At 38.4% G+C, this 15,237-nt stretch overlaps 1 protein-coding gene across 1 annotated transcript in view; it reads right to left on the bottom strand.

Moving 5' to 3' along the window:
* Positions 1 to 132: 132 nt before the first annotated feature.
* LOC118837145 (cell surface glycoprotein CD200 receptor 2-like) overlaps positions 133 to 15,237 on the bottom strand; it is a 28,823-nt gene continuing 13,718 nt past the window's right edge. Inside the window, 2 exon segments of the mRNA XM_036744113.1 lie at positions 133 to 204; positions 449 to 532. Of these exon segments, the coding sequence (XP_036600008.1) occupies positions 133 to 204; positions 449 to 532 (156 nt within the window).

Raw genomic sequence — 15,237 nt, 5'->3', positions numbered from 1 at the left:
GCTGGCCATTAACTAGATGATTAGCCATGCCAGAGAAGAGGGGGGGGGGAAGGGATGGAAGAAGGAGGAAGGAATTGGAGGAGAGAGAAATTCCCCCTCCCAACCCAACACCCCAAGCCATGGAGTCTTGCTTCAGCTAATTGCCCAATAGGAGACACCATGTCCAGCAGACTCAGCCATGGAAAAGAGAGGGGCAGGAAGCACCTTCAAGGAAAAGTAACCTGAGGAGCTGAGAGTTGAGCTGTGAAGAGGAATATACTCAGGAAGACAAAGCGAGTGCCACACCCTACAGCAGAAACACTGGGGTGGCAGGTGTGTGGGGGGGGGGGCAGAGCAGAAGCGTGTGGACTTCTTGAGAAGAGAAAGGACATGGGGCCCTGCATTGCTGGAGGCCTGCATTGCCTATGTGTGCACCTCACAACCATAACTACTGAGGAAAGAACATTACCATTGAATTGGCATTGGTGTGACACCTGTCCAGTTAGCATGTTGCTTGGTGGAACTTGAGTCACTGCTTGTGTACTTTTATATTCTGAAAGGGGGGAAATACATATTGGTACATATTCTTCAGTTAAAAAGAAACATTTTTATTTTCATAATCTTCAGACTATTTTTGGAATGTAGTTGCCAATGATGTAATGGAAACAAAAGATAACAACTCTATGAAACATCTCAAAGCCCACAAAATGTGCCCTGAATTGCCCCTTTTGCTTTTAAATTCAATTAATTTCAACAAATATATTTAAAAACTAGAGTGACCAAAAAAGGGTGGAAAATAAACATTGATATACAACATCTATGAGTAAAAATAAAAACCCAGTTTCATAATTTTTAGACTATTTTTAAATATAGCTGCCAATACTCTCATGAAAACGTGAGGAATGACCTTAGGAAACATCTCAAAGTCTAGTAAATGTGCTCTCAGTCTCTGTCTTTACTTTAAAATTCATTTATATAAATGCAGGTAGAAAAACTCCAGTGAGAGAAAAACAAGGCAATCCAAAGCTATTTCTCCCAGTTCAAGGCTGCACCAAGACAACGATGCCTTGCTTCTATCTAAGAAGCCCTGCTTCTATCTACCTCCCAGCTCTGTGAACTTAAATATTCATGAAATTGATCACTCATATAAATCTCAAAATGAGTTGTGGGGGAGGGGAAGTTGATACACTATCAAATGATTTTCCCATAACAGAAAGGCTAGGTAATTATTTGTTGAGTCACTGTCAAAGTACAAAGACATGTCTATGCCTTAATCCTCCTGTGAAAGAGTAATCCCTGATAGAATTGAGCAAATGGTAAATGAGGTATAAAACTTCACTGAAGAAGATAAATTCTTAAAAACTAAAATTGTCTGAGTAAAAGCTCATGGCTATTAGACATCAAGAAACAATAAAACAAAGTCAAAAGACTGAAAACATAAAGAAAATGTGAAATATCTCATAGGAAAAATAACACATGGAAAATCAATCAAGGAGATAATTTAAAAGTCTTTGGACTTCCTGAGTCAGGAACAGCAACAACAACAACAACAACAAAAGAGCCTTGACACTATATTTCAAGAAATTCTAGTGGAAAACTGCCCTGATATCTTAGAACCAGAAGACAAAGGGTAAATTGGAAGAATCCATCAGTCATTTCCTGAAAGAAATCCCAAAATGAAAACTCCTAGGAGTATTCCATTCAAAATCAAGAACTCTCGGGTCAAGGAGAAAATAACTGAAAGCAACTATAAATAAAAGTTTCAAATACCATGGAACCAAGTCAGGATGACTCAAGATTTAGCAGCTGCCAAAGAAGTGGAGACCTTGAAATATGATATTTAAGAAGACAAAGGAACTACAATTACAACAAAGAATAACCTATTCAGCAAAAAGTGGATAATCCTATAGGAGAGGGAGGATTGATATTTGATTAAATAGAGGACTTTCAAGCATTACTGATGGAAAGAACATAGGTGAAAAGAAAATTCAGCATTCAAACACAACACTCAAGAGAGGCATAAAAAGATAAATATGAGTGACAAATCAAAAGAGATTTAATGAAGTTAAACTGTTTACATTCCTATATGGGAAGATGATATATGTAACCCCCCAGAATTATATTATCACTAAGTCTGTTAGAGAGTGTCTTTTTAGAGGGCATGAATTTGATTCTATTATATTGGGTTAATTTCAAAAGAAGAATGGAAGAGTGGGAAAGACATGAATAAGAAGAAGGAGGAAATGAGAGGAAGAATGGGGAAAATTATCTCATATAAATGGAGCACAGAAGGAGGATTTTATACTATTACTAAGAGATAGAGAGCAAAGTAAAATGGATAATTTCTATTACATTAAATTTAAAAGGTTTTAAACAAAATAAATGTAGCCAAGATCAGAAGGAAAGTGGAAAATTGGGAAATTTCTATAGACAATTTCTCATATGAAGGTCTTATATCTCATATATATGTAAAGAACTTGGTAAAATCTGTAAGAATATGAGTCATTCCTCAATTGATTAGTGGTCAAAGGATATGAACAGGTAGTTTTCCAATGAAGAAATAAAAAAATAGTAGTCATATGAAAAACGCTCTAAATCATTATTGATTAGAGAAATGCAAGTTAAAACAACCATTAGACATCATTCTACACCTATCAGATGACTGGAGGAGAAAGCAACAAATGTTGGAGGGGATGTGGAAAAACTGGAACACTAATTCATTGTTGGTGGAGCTGTGAATTCATCCAACCATTTGGAAAGCAATCTGGAATTATGCCCAAAGAGTTGTTAAACTGCCTATACTCTTTGACCCAGCAATACCACTATTGCAGGTCTATTTGCAGAACCTATATGTTCTAAAATATTTATAGCAGCTTTCTTTGTGGTAACAAAGAACAAGAAATTGTGGGGATGCACATCAATTGGGGAATGGCTGAATATGTTGTGGTATATGATTTGATGGAATACTACTGTGCTATAAGAAATGATGAGCGCAATGATCTTAGAAAAACATAGGCAGACTTGCATGAAATTATGAAGAGCACAATGAGCATAGCCAAGAGAATATTGTATACAGTAACAGCAATATTGTTTTAAGAGCAACTTTGAGCAAATAAGTCATTTTTACTACTATAAATATCCAAATTAGTTATAAAGGACATATGAAGGAAGATGCTTTCTGTATCCAGAGAAAGAAATGATAGATAGGAGTATATATAGAATGATTTTATACCTACATGTACATGTGTGAATTTGTACATACATACATTCATACATACATACATATATATTTGTGTCTAATCGTAAGCCTCCCCGCTCCCTCAAGGAGGAGGGAAGAAAAAAAATTTACAGGATAACTTTATTATATAGCTAAAAGGGTTAGCAAGTTGTACATAATAGACTTGCAGTTTCAGGTGCAATAATTTTTTTATTATACTGTTTTATTATATACTTATATATTATAAACTTGTTTTATTCCATGAATTAAAAATAAAATAAATAATTTTAAAAGATTATTAAACAAACAAAAAACAACATAAGACCATTCTGTACCCACGAGATTATAGAATTCTTACAGGGTAAGAGATGGCATCTTAACGAAACAAAAAAAAAACAATTACAAAAGATGAAATAGATAACTTTGATTATATGAAACTGAAAGCTTCTGCACAGACAAAATTAATGAACTTAGAAGAAAGAAGGGAAGAGGTCAAATGGAAAAACACTTTGCATCAAATTTCTGTGATGAAGCTTTTATACCCAGGCTATATGAACAATTTCTATACATGTGTGTATACATATATGTATGCATACCAATAGCCATTAGTCATTCTCCAATATATAAGTTGTCAAAGGAAATGAACTGCAAAATATTCACAGCCACATGAAAGAATGCTCCAAATTACAAATAATAAAAGGAATGCAAGTCAAAACAACCCTGAGGTTTTGCCTGACATCCTGAAAAATGGTAAAAAAAAAAAAAAAACACAAATAGTAAATGTTGGAAGGATTGTGGAATGATAGGCATGCTAGTACTTTGTTAGTGGAGCTGTTAAATGGCACAACCATTTTGGAGAGCAATTTGGAATTAGGTAAATAAAGTAACTAAAATGTCCATGCCTTTCAACCAGACACTCATTTACTGGGCTTATAACCCAAATAAACTATTCACAAGAAAAGTCCCTATATACTCCAAAATATTTATTGTAGCACTTTTTGTGATAGCTAAGAATTAGAAACATAATAGACATCCATCAATTGGGAAATGGATAAACAAATTGAGATATATGAACATAATGGAATGTTCCTGTGCTGTAAAAAATTATTTATGTAATGAATTCAGAGAAGTGTGGGAAGATTTATAAGAACTGCTGTAGGATGAAGTAAGCAGAGTCAAGAAGCAATATACACAATAATTACTAATATTAATGAAAAGAACCCCTTTACATCAAAAAAATCAAAAGTAAATGCAACAATATAATAAAGATCAAGCAAGACTTGAATGAAGAGATATGAAAGGACAACTCCAATCCACTCCTTCATGAAGACAGAAGGCTCAAAAGTCTTATACATTGTGCGTTTTGGGACTTTTTCAATGTACCCATCATTTATGCTGATTTTTTCTCTCTTAAAAATATTTGTTACATGGAATGACTCTCTGAGTGGGGAGGGGTAAGGATACTAGGGATAACTATTATAATATAAAATACAGAAGACATCAATAAAACTTATTTTAAAAACCTTATTTTTTAAAAAAACTGACTTAACAGACTAGATATAGAGGGCCAGAGAGATTACTAAAAATTTTGAGCCTGCAAAAACAGAGAAGTGAGGAAAGGAAATGAATTTGGGATGGGAAATGAAGAGTCCTTTTCTAGACATGTTGAGTTTGAAGTTAATGGTGGCACAATGAAGTGAAAATATGTAGGAAATAATTGAAAATGTGGAACTAGAACTAAGCAGACAGATTAGGGATAGATGTGCAAGTTCTTCTTGAGTGACAAACACCTTATTTATGGATATCCCTTACATTCAAACGGTTAAAGTAAAACAAGGGAGAAGATAATGAAAGCAAAGAGAGAAAAAGAGGAGAGGGGAGGGGAGGGAAGGGGAAAGGGGAGGGGAGGGGAAGGAAGGAGAGAGGAGGGGAGGGGAGGGGAGATGAAAGAGGAGGGGAGGAGAGAGAAGGGGACAGGAGGGGAGAAGAGGAGAAAGGAATAAGGAAGGGGAAAGAAATAAGGAAAAAGGAAAGGGCCATGTAAGATCTTCCTTGCAGGGTAGCCAAAGGCCCAATGTGGTAAATAGCAGTCTCTGAGTGATCTCTGTTCTACAGGGAGTCACTGAGTCTTGATGTTTCACCTATGCCATGAAAGTGACCAGGAGAGTCTATCCATTATATATTGCCTAGGGCTATCCCCTATTCAACTATGTTATCAAGCAACTCCCAACATCTATTACACCTTGTATTATACCACTGTTGCATGCTATACCACTGAGAAATCAGTCTATGATGGTTTTGTGCTTCAGGATAAGCAAAAAGATAGACCCATAATATGACCTTCCAAGATGTTCCTAGCAGATCTTAAGACTCTGTCAAATCAGTCCATGTGAACAAAGTGATTCAATACCTACTGACTGGTGCTGGTGCTACAAAGACAGAATTACACAGCTGGTCATGGCATGTCACTGCTCAAATGCCTTTTAAGAATCTCTATTGCTTTTACAATAAACTCCATACTCCTGAGCCTCCACAACCTAGTATCTCTTTTCCTTTCCATCCTTTTATCCTTTTATCATAAATCTACTCTACGCATGCACTATGCTTAAGACAAGCTAGTCCTTCCCTTCATTCATGTATTTTTCCATTTCTTTCTTTTGTTCACCACATTCCTAATGACTGAAATATTCTCCATACCCCCTACCTCTGATCTGAAAATCATGTTCATCTTCAAAAACCAGCTTAAATGTACCCAAGCATAAAGGGGGGGGGGCATTTTTCTCTCTTTTGCCACCTCAACATTAGCGCATCTCAGTTTATGCATCTTAACAATAGGAATAATAGAGGGCTACATAGTGTTGCTCTGTTCTACAGACTGCACCCTCAATCTTGGCAAGTTTTGTTATAAAGGGCTGGCATTTGTCAAAAGGTAGACCAAGAGAGATGTGAAAACGTTGGTTCAGGTCCATCACTACCATTAGAATTACAATTCCAAGTATATTTTGAGAGGGTTAGGTAGTATCAATTTCATATACATGGAATAATTGATATAATGAATATCAGAGCTTACATTGGACTTACCAGCTATTAGGATCACAATGATGGTCAGTAGCCTAAAAGTAGAAGCCTTTCCAAAAGAGGTCATTTGGATTGTCGTTCCCATCCAAGCTATCCACACCTATATTTCACTCTAAGGTCAGTTGGTTACACGTCAGGGGTGAGTTTCTCAATCATCTCATCTTCCCAGATTAATGTTTATCCTTTGGTCTTGAAGAGGACCAATTTTCTCAGAGTTTCGTACTTGAGTTCTATATTTCATTCACTTTTCTTTGTTTTCTGGCTGATTTGCAACTTGGGATAGAGATCATTTAGTGACTCATTAAGACTGTAATTGTAAGTGTAGTAGATTAAGTCATGTGCTGAAGATAAGAAGGAGATTGGTTTAGGCTTCCTGTTGATTTCCTGTTTCATCTGTTCTGCTGTGATCAGTCAAATTGTGCAATAAATATCTGGATTGAATTTTTTTTAATAATGTAGGTTTACACATACAACTTTGTTTTTTCCCCCTTAATAGTATTTTTTTCCAATTACATGTAAAGATATTTTTCAACATTCACTTTTATAAGATTTTGAGTCCCAAATTTTTTTCCTCCCTCCCTCCCCACTCCTCTCCCCACCCACCCTCTTCCCCAAGATGGTAAGTAATCTGATATAGGCTATACATGTATGATCATATTAAATGTATTTCCACATTAGTCGTGTTGTGAAAGAAGAATCAGAACAAAAGGAAAAAACCATGAGAAAGGAAAAAGAAAAAAAATTGAAAATAGTATGCTTTGATCTCCATTCAGACTCCATAGTTCTTTCTGTGGATGTGGATAGCAAGAAATGCAACTTTGAAACAGCATCTTTCCCATTCTCTCACTCTCTTAAAATTACTTTGTATTTATTTCTCTGTCTATATGTTGTATAATGTAATATAAACTTCTTGTAAACAGAATACAAACTTCTTGTCAGCAAGAAATGTTTCATTTTTGTCTTTATATCCTGGTATGAATGTTGCCTTGCCCTTAGCAGATGTTAATAAGTATTTAATGAATTGATTTGACTATACTATATCATTCATTTAGAAAATTTAATTCATCACAACTTGAACACATTTATATCACATGCTGTTCTTTGACATAATCAAATACAGATAAGGATGTTATTTCTGCTAATTGTACCAAGCTGACTAATATCTTTATCTCACAATGTACAGAAAGGATGCATTCATTCAGATGGGGAGGGAACCTAGGTAGAACATACTGTCTTTCTTATGTTGCCTCACAAACCAAATAAATTAGATCCTCGAAAATAAATGCTCTGTACTGAGAGGCAGCATTGTGTAGAGCAGAGGTGTCTTTTTTCTCATGATTTTCTTGAATCATTCTGATTTCTTTTTCCCAATTTTTTGTCTACCTCTCTTGTTTGACTTTTTAAATCTTTTTTGAGGTCTTCCAGGAATTATTTTTGCAACCTAAGACCAATCATATTTTTCTTTGAGCCTTTACATGTAGCTGCTTTGACTTCATTGTCTTCTTCTGAGTTTGTGTTTTGATCTTCCCTGTCACCATAGTAACTTTCTATAGTCAGGTTCTCTTTTGTTGTTGTTGTCTGCTCATTTTCCTAGCCGATTTCTTGACTTTTAACTTTATGTTAAAGATGGATTCTATTCCCCTGGTAGAGGGAGCACTGTACCAAACTTCAGGTTTTTCATGCTACTGTTTTCAGAGCTAGTTCTGGGAATCTGTAAGTTTTCAGTTCTTCCAGAGTAGTGTGATCTCATGACAGGTGTCATCACTGTTCTTCTAGCCTGTTCACTGGTCTGTGAGCAATTACAAGTACTCTTTTCTACACTGAAACTGTAACCAGGGTCCCTGCTCCTGGTAGTACTCCTCCTCACCCTGGGACTGCAACGCAGAACCATTTATGGGCAATGCAACAGAGTTCTGAACCCAGTGCCAGCAAAGGGTCCCTGTAATCTCCTTCAATCCAGTTGTCTGACCCCTTTGCCATCTGTGGACTGAAAACTCCAGATGCCACAGCAGCTAATTCAGTTTCCCCCAAAGACTGCTGCTAGTTTGATGGGGCATGGCCTACAGTGAAGCAGCCTATGCTGGACTGTGCTCTACTCTTAACTCAGTGAAACAGATCTTTCTTTCTAACCTTCTAAGTTGTCTTGGGCTGGAAAATTGTATCACCCCATCCTTTTGTCAATCCTGAAACTCCAGAATTTGTTTAGAGGTATTGTTTTAAAGTTATTTGAAGGGGAATTTGGGAGAACTCAGGCAAGTTCCTGTCTTTACTCTACCATTTTGGATCCCAATCAATCAAGCAGAGGTATCAAACACACTGCCTGCAACACATCCAACTGTAACCAGATTAAAATGCAATTGGAAAGTGTTTTTGAAAAATAAAAATGTAACATAGGTAATGTTAATTTGTGGTTTTCTAATTAACATGCAGCCTACAGGGATCCATTTTTATTTGAGTTTGACACCAAAAGTTCCCATCCTTGAGTCAGGAGATACCTGAGTTTGAATCTTGCTTCTGACATTAACTGTCTAAACCTGGGCAAATCATTCAGTTTAATGTAATGAGAAGAGTGTTGGATAAGACTAGTCAGAAGCATCTTGCTTTCATCTGGGAAGGAGTCCATTATACCTTTACTGTCCTTCCCCCAGGGCTACATTGACTCTCCCTCATACTGTCATACCATAGCGGTCAAAAACCTGAAAGAGGCCTTCCTTCGTGAGCATGTACACACACATTGGCATACACCACTACATTGACTATACACTACTTTGATGAAATAATGTTGACTGGGCCAGATGAGGTCAAAGCAGTAGAAGCTGTAACATTTTAAAAGTTCAAGAGATACAATTTCTGAGTAATTAATAATTGTATTAACAATGCTAGTATATTATTAATAAAAGGGGTCAGTGACAGTCTCAAATGCCAAAGACCCCTCATGAAATCCACTCAACACTTATATGCCCTTGCAAGGGTGGGTGTTCCTGAGGATGGCAATCAGCTCTGATTGGTTGACAAGTAATGAGAGACAATGAATATTATAATGAGAGGTGGGTCTATACTAATGAGGGGCTAAGTAGGAGCTAGTCATTTACTTCCTAATCACCCTAGCCTTTTAATCAAAGGCAATTCAATCAAAGAATTTACCTTTACCCAGATTTGAGTAGAGCTTCCCCACCTGAGTGAGGTGACCAAGATTGTTAAAGAAGTTAATTCAATCTCATTATAAGCAATATCATTCAGAGACTAAAGAACCTACAGTTTTCTGAAAAAAATCCTGGTCCTGATCCAATAATTGATTATTAATTAGAGAGAGGAATAATCATTTCTCTCAAAGCCTACAAGAAGTCCTACGTGAAAGATAAAGGATTGGAAATTAGCCCTAAGACAATCCAGTGTCCAGCTCATTCAGTCAAACTTTCAGCTAGAGAATTCCAGGCATAGTCCAGAATAAAATATTGATATTTATTTCCTCACAATCTGAGAAGGAACCCAAGAGAATACAATACAACACAACACAATTAACATTTATTACATGCCTACTATGTGCCAGGCACTGTGCAAAATGCTGAGGGTGCAAATAAAAAAAAGAAAGACAATCTCTACTCTCAAGGAGCTTACGTTCTATTGGGAAAAGATAACACATAAAAGGAAACTGGAAAGGGAGAGAAGGGGGGAAAGACAGAAGGGAGTGCTCAACATGAGGACTTCTCATTCCATGGATTTGAGACTGGTTGAGTTGGGAAATGGAGTAGGCTACAAAGTCCAGGTTCTGCCCTCTATTAAGGAAAGCTTTGGGTGGAATTGAGTGCCCTTCCCTCCAGTCCTCCAATCAGAATGGAGATGAGGCTGAGGGATGTGGAAAGATGCTGAGTTTTGGAGATAAGCTTATCCTGAGAGGGGCATCTTGCTCTGTGGAGTTGAGATCAAGTAAAGCTGCAGGTTTTAGAGAGTCCACATTCCCCCCTTGGATATCCTGATAGATCCCATTTACTGAGTCACATTTTTGTCTGCCCCTTTTAAAATGAAACCCAGAACAGACTACAACCCTGGAAGGTATAAAGCAGACTGTCCAACAGTCTCTCCCCTTGAGCCCTTATGTGGACCTTCAAGGCTCACATTTCTGAAAGTCTCTGTCCATAAAGACAAAGTTGAGTGGAGCCTTTAGTTGGTACCATGAAGTAGCCAGAACAAACAACCACCAAGTTTCTGTAGCTCCAAGTTCCCCAAAGCAGCTACTTATGGCACTTTTGAAAATCGGTTGCTTGCCTGTAACTGAACCATAGTGGCTACTGAACAGATGATGCAGGGTGGACAAAAATTGCCTTTTCTCCAGAACTGTCTATTATGAGTTGGGTGGTGCAAGCCAGTTCTTCTAACAAGATGGGTAGAACATAGGAGACCTTTTTTTGTTAAATGGATATGGTACATAAAAATCACACTTTCTCAGATCTCTCCTGTGTTAATGCCTCTTACAAATAGGTGGTAAAATAGGAATTTATTTTGCTTGACTATACATGTTTATAACAGGGGTTTTGTTTTTCTTGCTCTCTCAATGTGGGGAAGAGGGGGGAAGAGGTGGGAGGTAGAGAATGTGGCCCTTAAAATAAAATAAAATTGAACTAAACAAACTGATGGTAATTATTCCAGAAACTGAGGCTTCTGGTCCAGACCCTGGAACTTTGCCTCTTTTGATGGCCCAAGAGGCCCACACCTGTACAGACCTGCCTCCTAATGAACACGAATTTGCCTGATTTAACAATGACTCTATTCCCTGTTAAAGAGGAATACACAACTGGATTTTAGTAGTCACTAATCTGGTAATAGGGAAGATGCTACAGAATGGGAGTCCTGGCAAGCCCTTCCAGTGAGCTGAACTCTATAATTAGCATGTGAAAGATTGTTGAAGTATAAGGCAGAGAAGATGTTACTGAGTCACATTTTTGTCTGCCCCTTTTAAAATGAAACCCAGAACAGACTACAACCCTGGAAGGTATAAAGCAGACTGTCCAACAGTCTCTCCCCTTGAGCCCTTATGTGGACCTTCAAGGCTCACATTTCTGAAAGTCTCTGTCCATAAAGACAAAGTTGAGTGGAGCCTTTAGTTGGTACCATGAAGTAGCCAGAACAAACAACCACCAAGTTTCTGTAGCTCCAAGTTCCCCAAAGCAGCTACTTATGGCTAAACTAATTCTTGGGCAGTGCCTATGGGTCCAGCCAACTGATGATCCCTGAAGATCACAGGACTGTATGATGAAAGATTCTCTCCCCTTCGGGGTCAAGACCAAAGGAGAAATTTTGCCAATGCCTCCTACTGCATATATTTGTTTGTAGGAAATGTCAGCCCCTATTACACACACCATACACTAAACAACAAGGTTTGTGTCACTATAAGAGAGTAGAAGTTGGAGAGTGTGTCCAGTTCTAATATTGAAGCAGTGATGGCATGTTGTGATGGGCATCACACCATGTAATTCCTCCAAATAAGGCTAAGGCAGCTGTTCCTGCCCCAGTGAACTACTCGTGTCTTACAAAGTATCCTCCTAAACCAAGTGGTCTCCAACTTGTACCCAGTTGGTAAAATGGTATTCTCCCCTGTCAGGGCAAGAGGTTTGCCTCCTACTAGTCAACGGAAGCATCATTATGCACCTGGATACCCAGGTCAGGTTTTCAACCTCCTAGAAGCCAAGTCTGTGACATTCTAGGTGTGGGACAGAACACAAAGCACAGGTTCACTCTCGATCTGGTCAGATGGAAGGACAGGAAGATAGCTTTAGTCTAGTCTTCTCACAAGGGGCTGCCGATAATAGGAACACCAACTCCTACAGCATTCCCTAATCACCCTTCTTATAAGGGCCAGCATGAAGCAGGGGTACCTACCTCTGTGTCTCGATGGGGTCAATCAAGACAGGCACAGCTTGTACACTCTCCTAAGTCCCCTCAAGCCTTAATGGGGGCTGGTTGAGGCAAACACAGATTCCCCCCAAGCCTTGATGGGGACCAAATGCACGCACAGCATTCCAGCTTGTGCATTCAACCCTAAGGGTTCCCCACTTACTGACCAGGGGCCACTTGCTTAATAAGGCAACAGAAAAAGAAGGCATCTTGGAACAATAGCCTCAGAAGTTTACATTATCTCACCATTTTATTTCACTGTGCAGTCGCAGTAGATATCTACAATATTAAGCATAAATGTCTATATTATTTATCATTATATAACACTGCACAGGCATAGTGGAGATGTTTACAAGTCATGAGCCTGGAAAATAGAGATTGTTATGGCTATGGATCCTGGGAAACTAAACTCTAAGAAAGAATAACAAAAATCCACCTTACGCCCACTAAGAAATACCATTCTAGAAAAATTAAGGGACTTCAGTCCAGTGGCTTCTGGGATTCAAACTCTAGCAAGTCATTTTTTTAAAAAATATTATTTATTTATTTAATATTTTTAGTTTTCAACACTGATTTTCCCAAGATTTTGAATTACAAATTTTGTCCCCATTTCTACCCCCCCACTTCAAGATGGCATATACTCACATTGCCCCATTCCCCAGTCAGTCCTCCCTTCTATCACTCCACTCCCCCCCCATCCCCTTTTCCCTTACTTTCTTGTAGGGCAAGATAGATTTCTATGCCCCATTGCCTGTATATATTATTTCCTAGTTGCATGCAAAAACTTTTTTTTAACATCTGCTTTTAAAACTTTGAGTTCCAAATTCTCTGCCCTCTTCCCTCCCCACCCCACCCCCAAGAAGGCAAGCAATTCAACATAGGACACATGTGTATCATTATGCAAAACCCTTCCACAATACTCATGTTGTGAATGACTAACTATATTTTGCTCCTTCCTATCCTATCCCCCTTTATTGAATTTTCTCCCTTGACACTATCCCTTTTCAAAAGTGTTTGCTTTTGATTATCTCCTCCCCCTATCTGCCCTCCCTTCTATCATCCCCCCTTTTTATCTCCTTCCTCCTTCTTTCCTGTGGGGTAAGATACACAATTGAGTGTGCATGGTATTCCCCCCTCAGGTCAAATCCGATGAGAGCAAGATTCACTCATTCCCCCTCACCTGCCCCCTCTTCCCTTCCTACAGAACTGCTTTTTCTTGGCACTTTTATGTGAGATAATTTACTCCATTCTATCTCTCCCTTTCTCCCTCTCTCAATATATTCCTCTCTCATCTCTTAATTTGATTTTATTTTTTAGATATCATCCCTTCATATTCAACTCACCCTGTGCCCTCTGTCTATATATATGTGTGTGTGTGTGTGTGTGTGTGTGTGTGTGTGTGTGTATGTATGTATGTACGTATGTATATTCCCTTCAGCTACCCTAATACTGAGGTTTCATGAATTATATATATCATCTTTCCATGTAGCAATGTAAAGAAAACAGTTCAACTTTAATAAGTCCCTTATGATTTCTCTTTTTTGTTTACCTTTTCATGCTTCTCTTGATTCTTGGGTTTGAAAGTCAAATTTTCTATTCAGTTCTGGTCTTTTCACTGAGAAAGCTTAAAAGTCCTCTATTTTATCGAAAATCTATATTTTGCCTTGGAGCATGATACTCAGTTTTGCTGGGTAGGTTATTCTTTTAATCCTAGCTCCATTGACCTCTGGAATATCATATTCCAAGCCCTTTTATCCCTTAATGTAGAAGCTGCTAGATCTTGTATTATCCTGCGTTTCCACAGTACTCAAATTGTTTCTTTCTGGCTGCTTGCAGTATTTTCTCCTTGATTAGGGAGATCTGGAATTTGGTGACAATATTCCTAGGAGTTTTCTTTTTGTGATCTTTTTCAGGAGGCGATTAGTGGATTCTATCAATTTCTATTTTACCCTCTGGCTATAGAATATCAGGGCAATTCTCCTTTATAATTTCTTGAAAGATGATATCTAGGCTCTTTTTTTGATCATGACTTTCAGGTAGTCCAATAATTTTTAAATTATCCCTCCTGGATCTATTTTCCAGGTCAGTGGTTTTTCCAATGAGATATTTCACATTGTCTTCCATTTTTTCATTCCTTTCGTTCTGTTTTATGGTATTTTGATTTTTCATAAAGTCACTAGCTTCAGTGGTCTTTTGGACCTCCTTTTCCATTTGGCTAATTCTGCCTTTCAAGGCATTCTTCTCCTCATTGGCTTTTTGGAGCTCTTTTGCCATTTGAGTTAGTCTATTTTTAAGGTGTTTTTTTCTTCAGTATTTTTTTGGGTCTCCTTTAGCAAGTCATTGACTTGTTTTTCATGGTTTTCTCACATCACTCTCATTTCTCTTCCCAATTTTTCCTCTACTTCTCTAACTTGCTTTTCCAAATCCTTTTTGAGCTCTTCCATGGCCTGAGACAAGTTCATGTTTTTCTTGGAGGCTTTTGATGTAGGCTCTTTGACTTCGTTGACTTCTTCTGTCTGTATGTTTTGGTCTTCTTTGTCACCAAAGAAAGATTCCAAAGTCTGAGTCTGAATCTGAAAGCGTTTTTGCTACCCACCCATGTTCACCACCAACTACTTGACCCCTGAGTTTTTCGTCGGGGTATGACTGCTTGTAGAGTAGACAGTACTTTGTCCCAAGCTTGAGGGGCTGCGCTGTAGTTTTCAGAGCTATTTATACACAGCCAGCTCTGCCACACCAGCGTTCCTCCTCCCCCAAAAACCACCAACCAGGACCGGACTCACATCTAAGCAGGCTGTGCACTCCTGCTCTGATCCACCACTTAATTCTTCCCACCAGGTGGGCCTGGGGCCAGAAGCAACTGCAATTGTATTTCTGTAGCTGCACCTCCTCCGCTGCCCCCAGGGTGGTGGCTGAACTGTGAACTCCTTTGACTCTGCCCCCTGAAGTTTTTCCCACTAACCTTCTCTGTTGTCTTTGATGTTTGTGAGTTGAGAAGTGTGGTAACTGCCACAGCTCACTGATTCAGGGCACTAGGGCCTGTTCCACCTGGCTCCTGGTCTGGTTGGTCT

This window comes from Trichosurus vulpecula, chromosome 2 (assembly GCF_011100635.1).
Source record: "Trichosurus vulpecula isolate mTriVul1 chromosome 2, mTriVul1.pri, whole genome shotgun sequence".
NCBI lineage: Eukaryota > Metazoa > Chordata > Mammalia > Diprotodontia > Phalangeridae > Trichosurus > Trichosurus vulpecula.
Note: the sequence above shows the minus strand (reverse complement) of the source record. Positions and strands in the feature narration are given on the sequence as shown.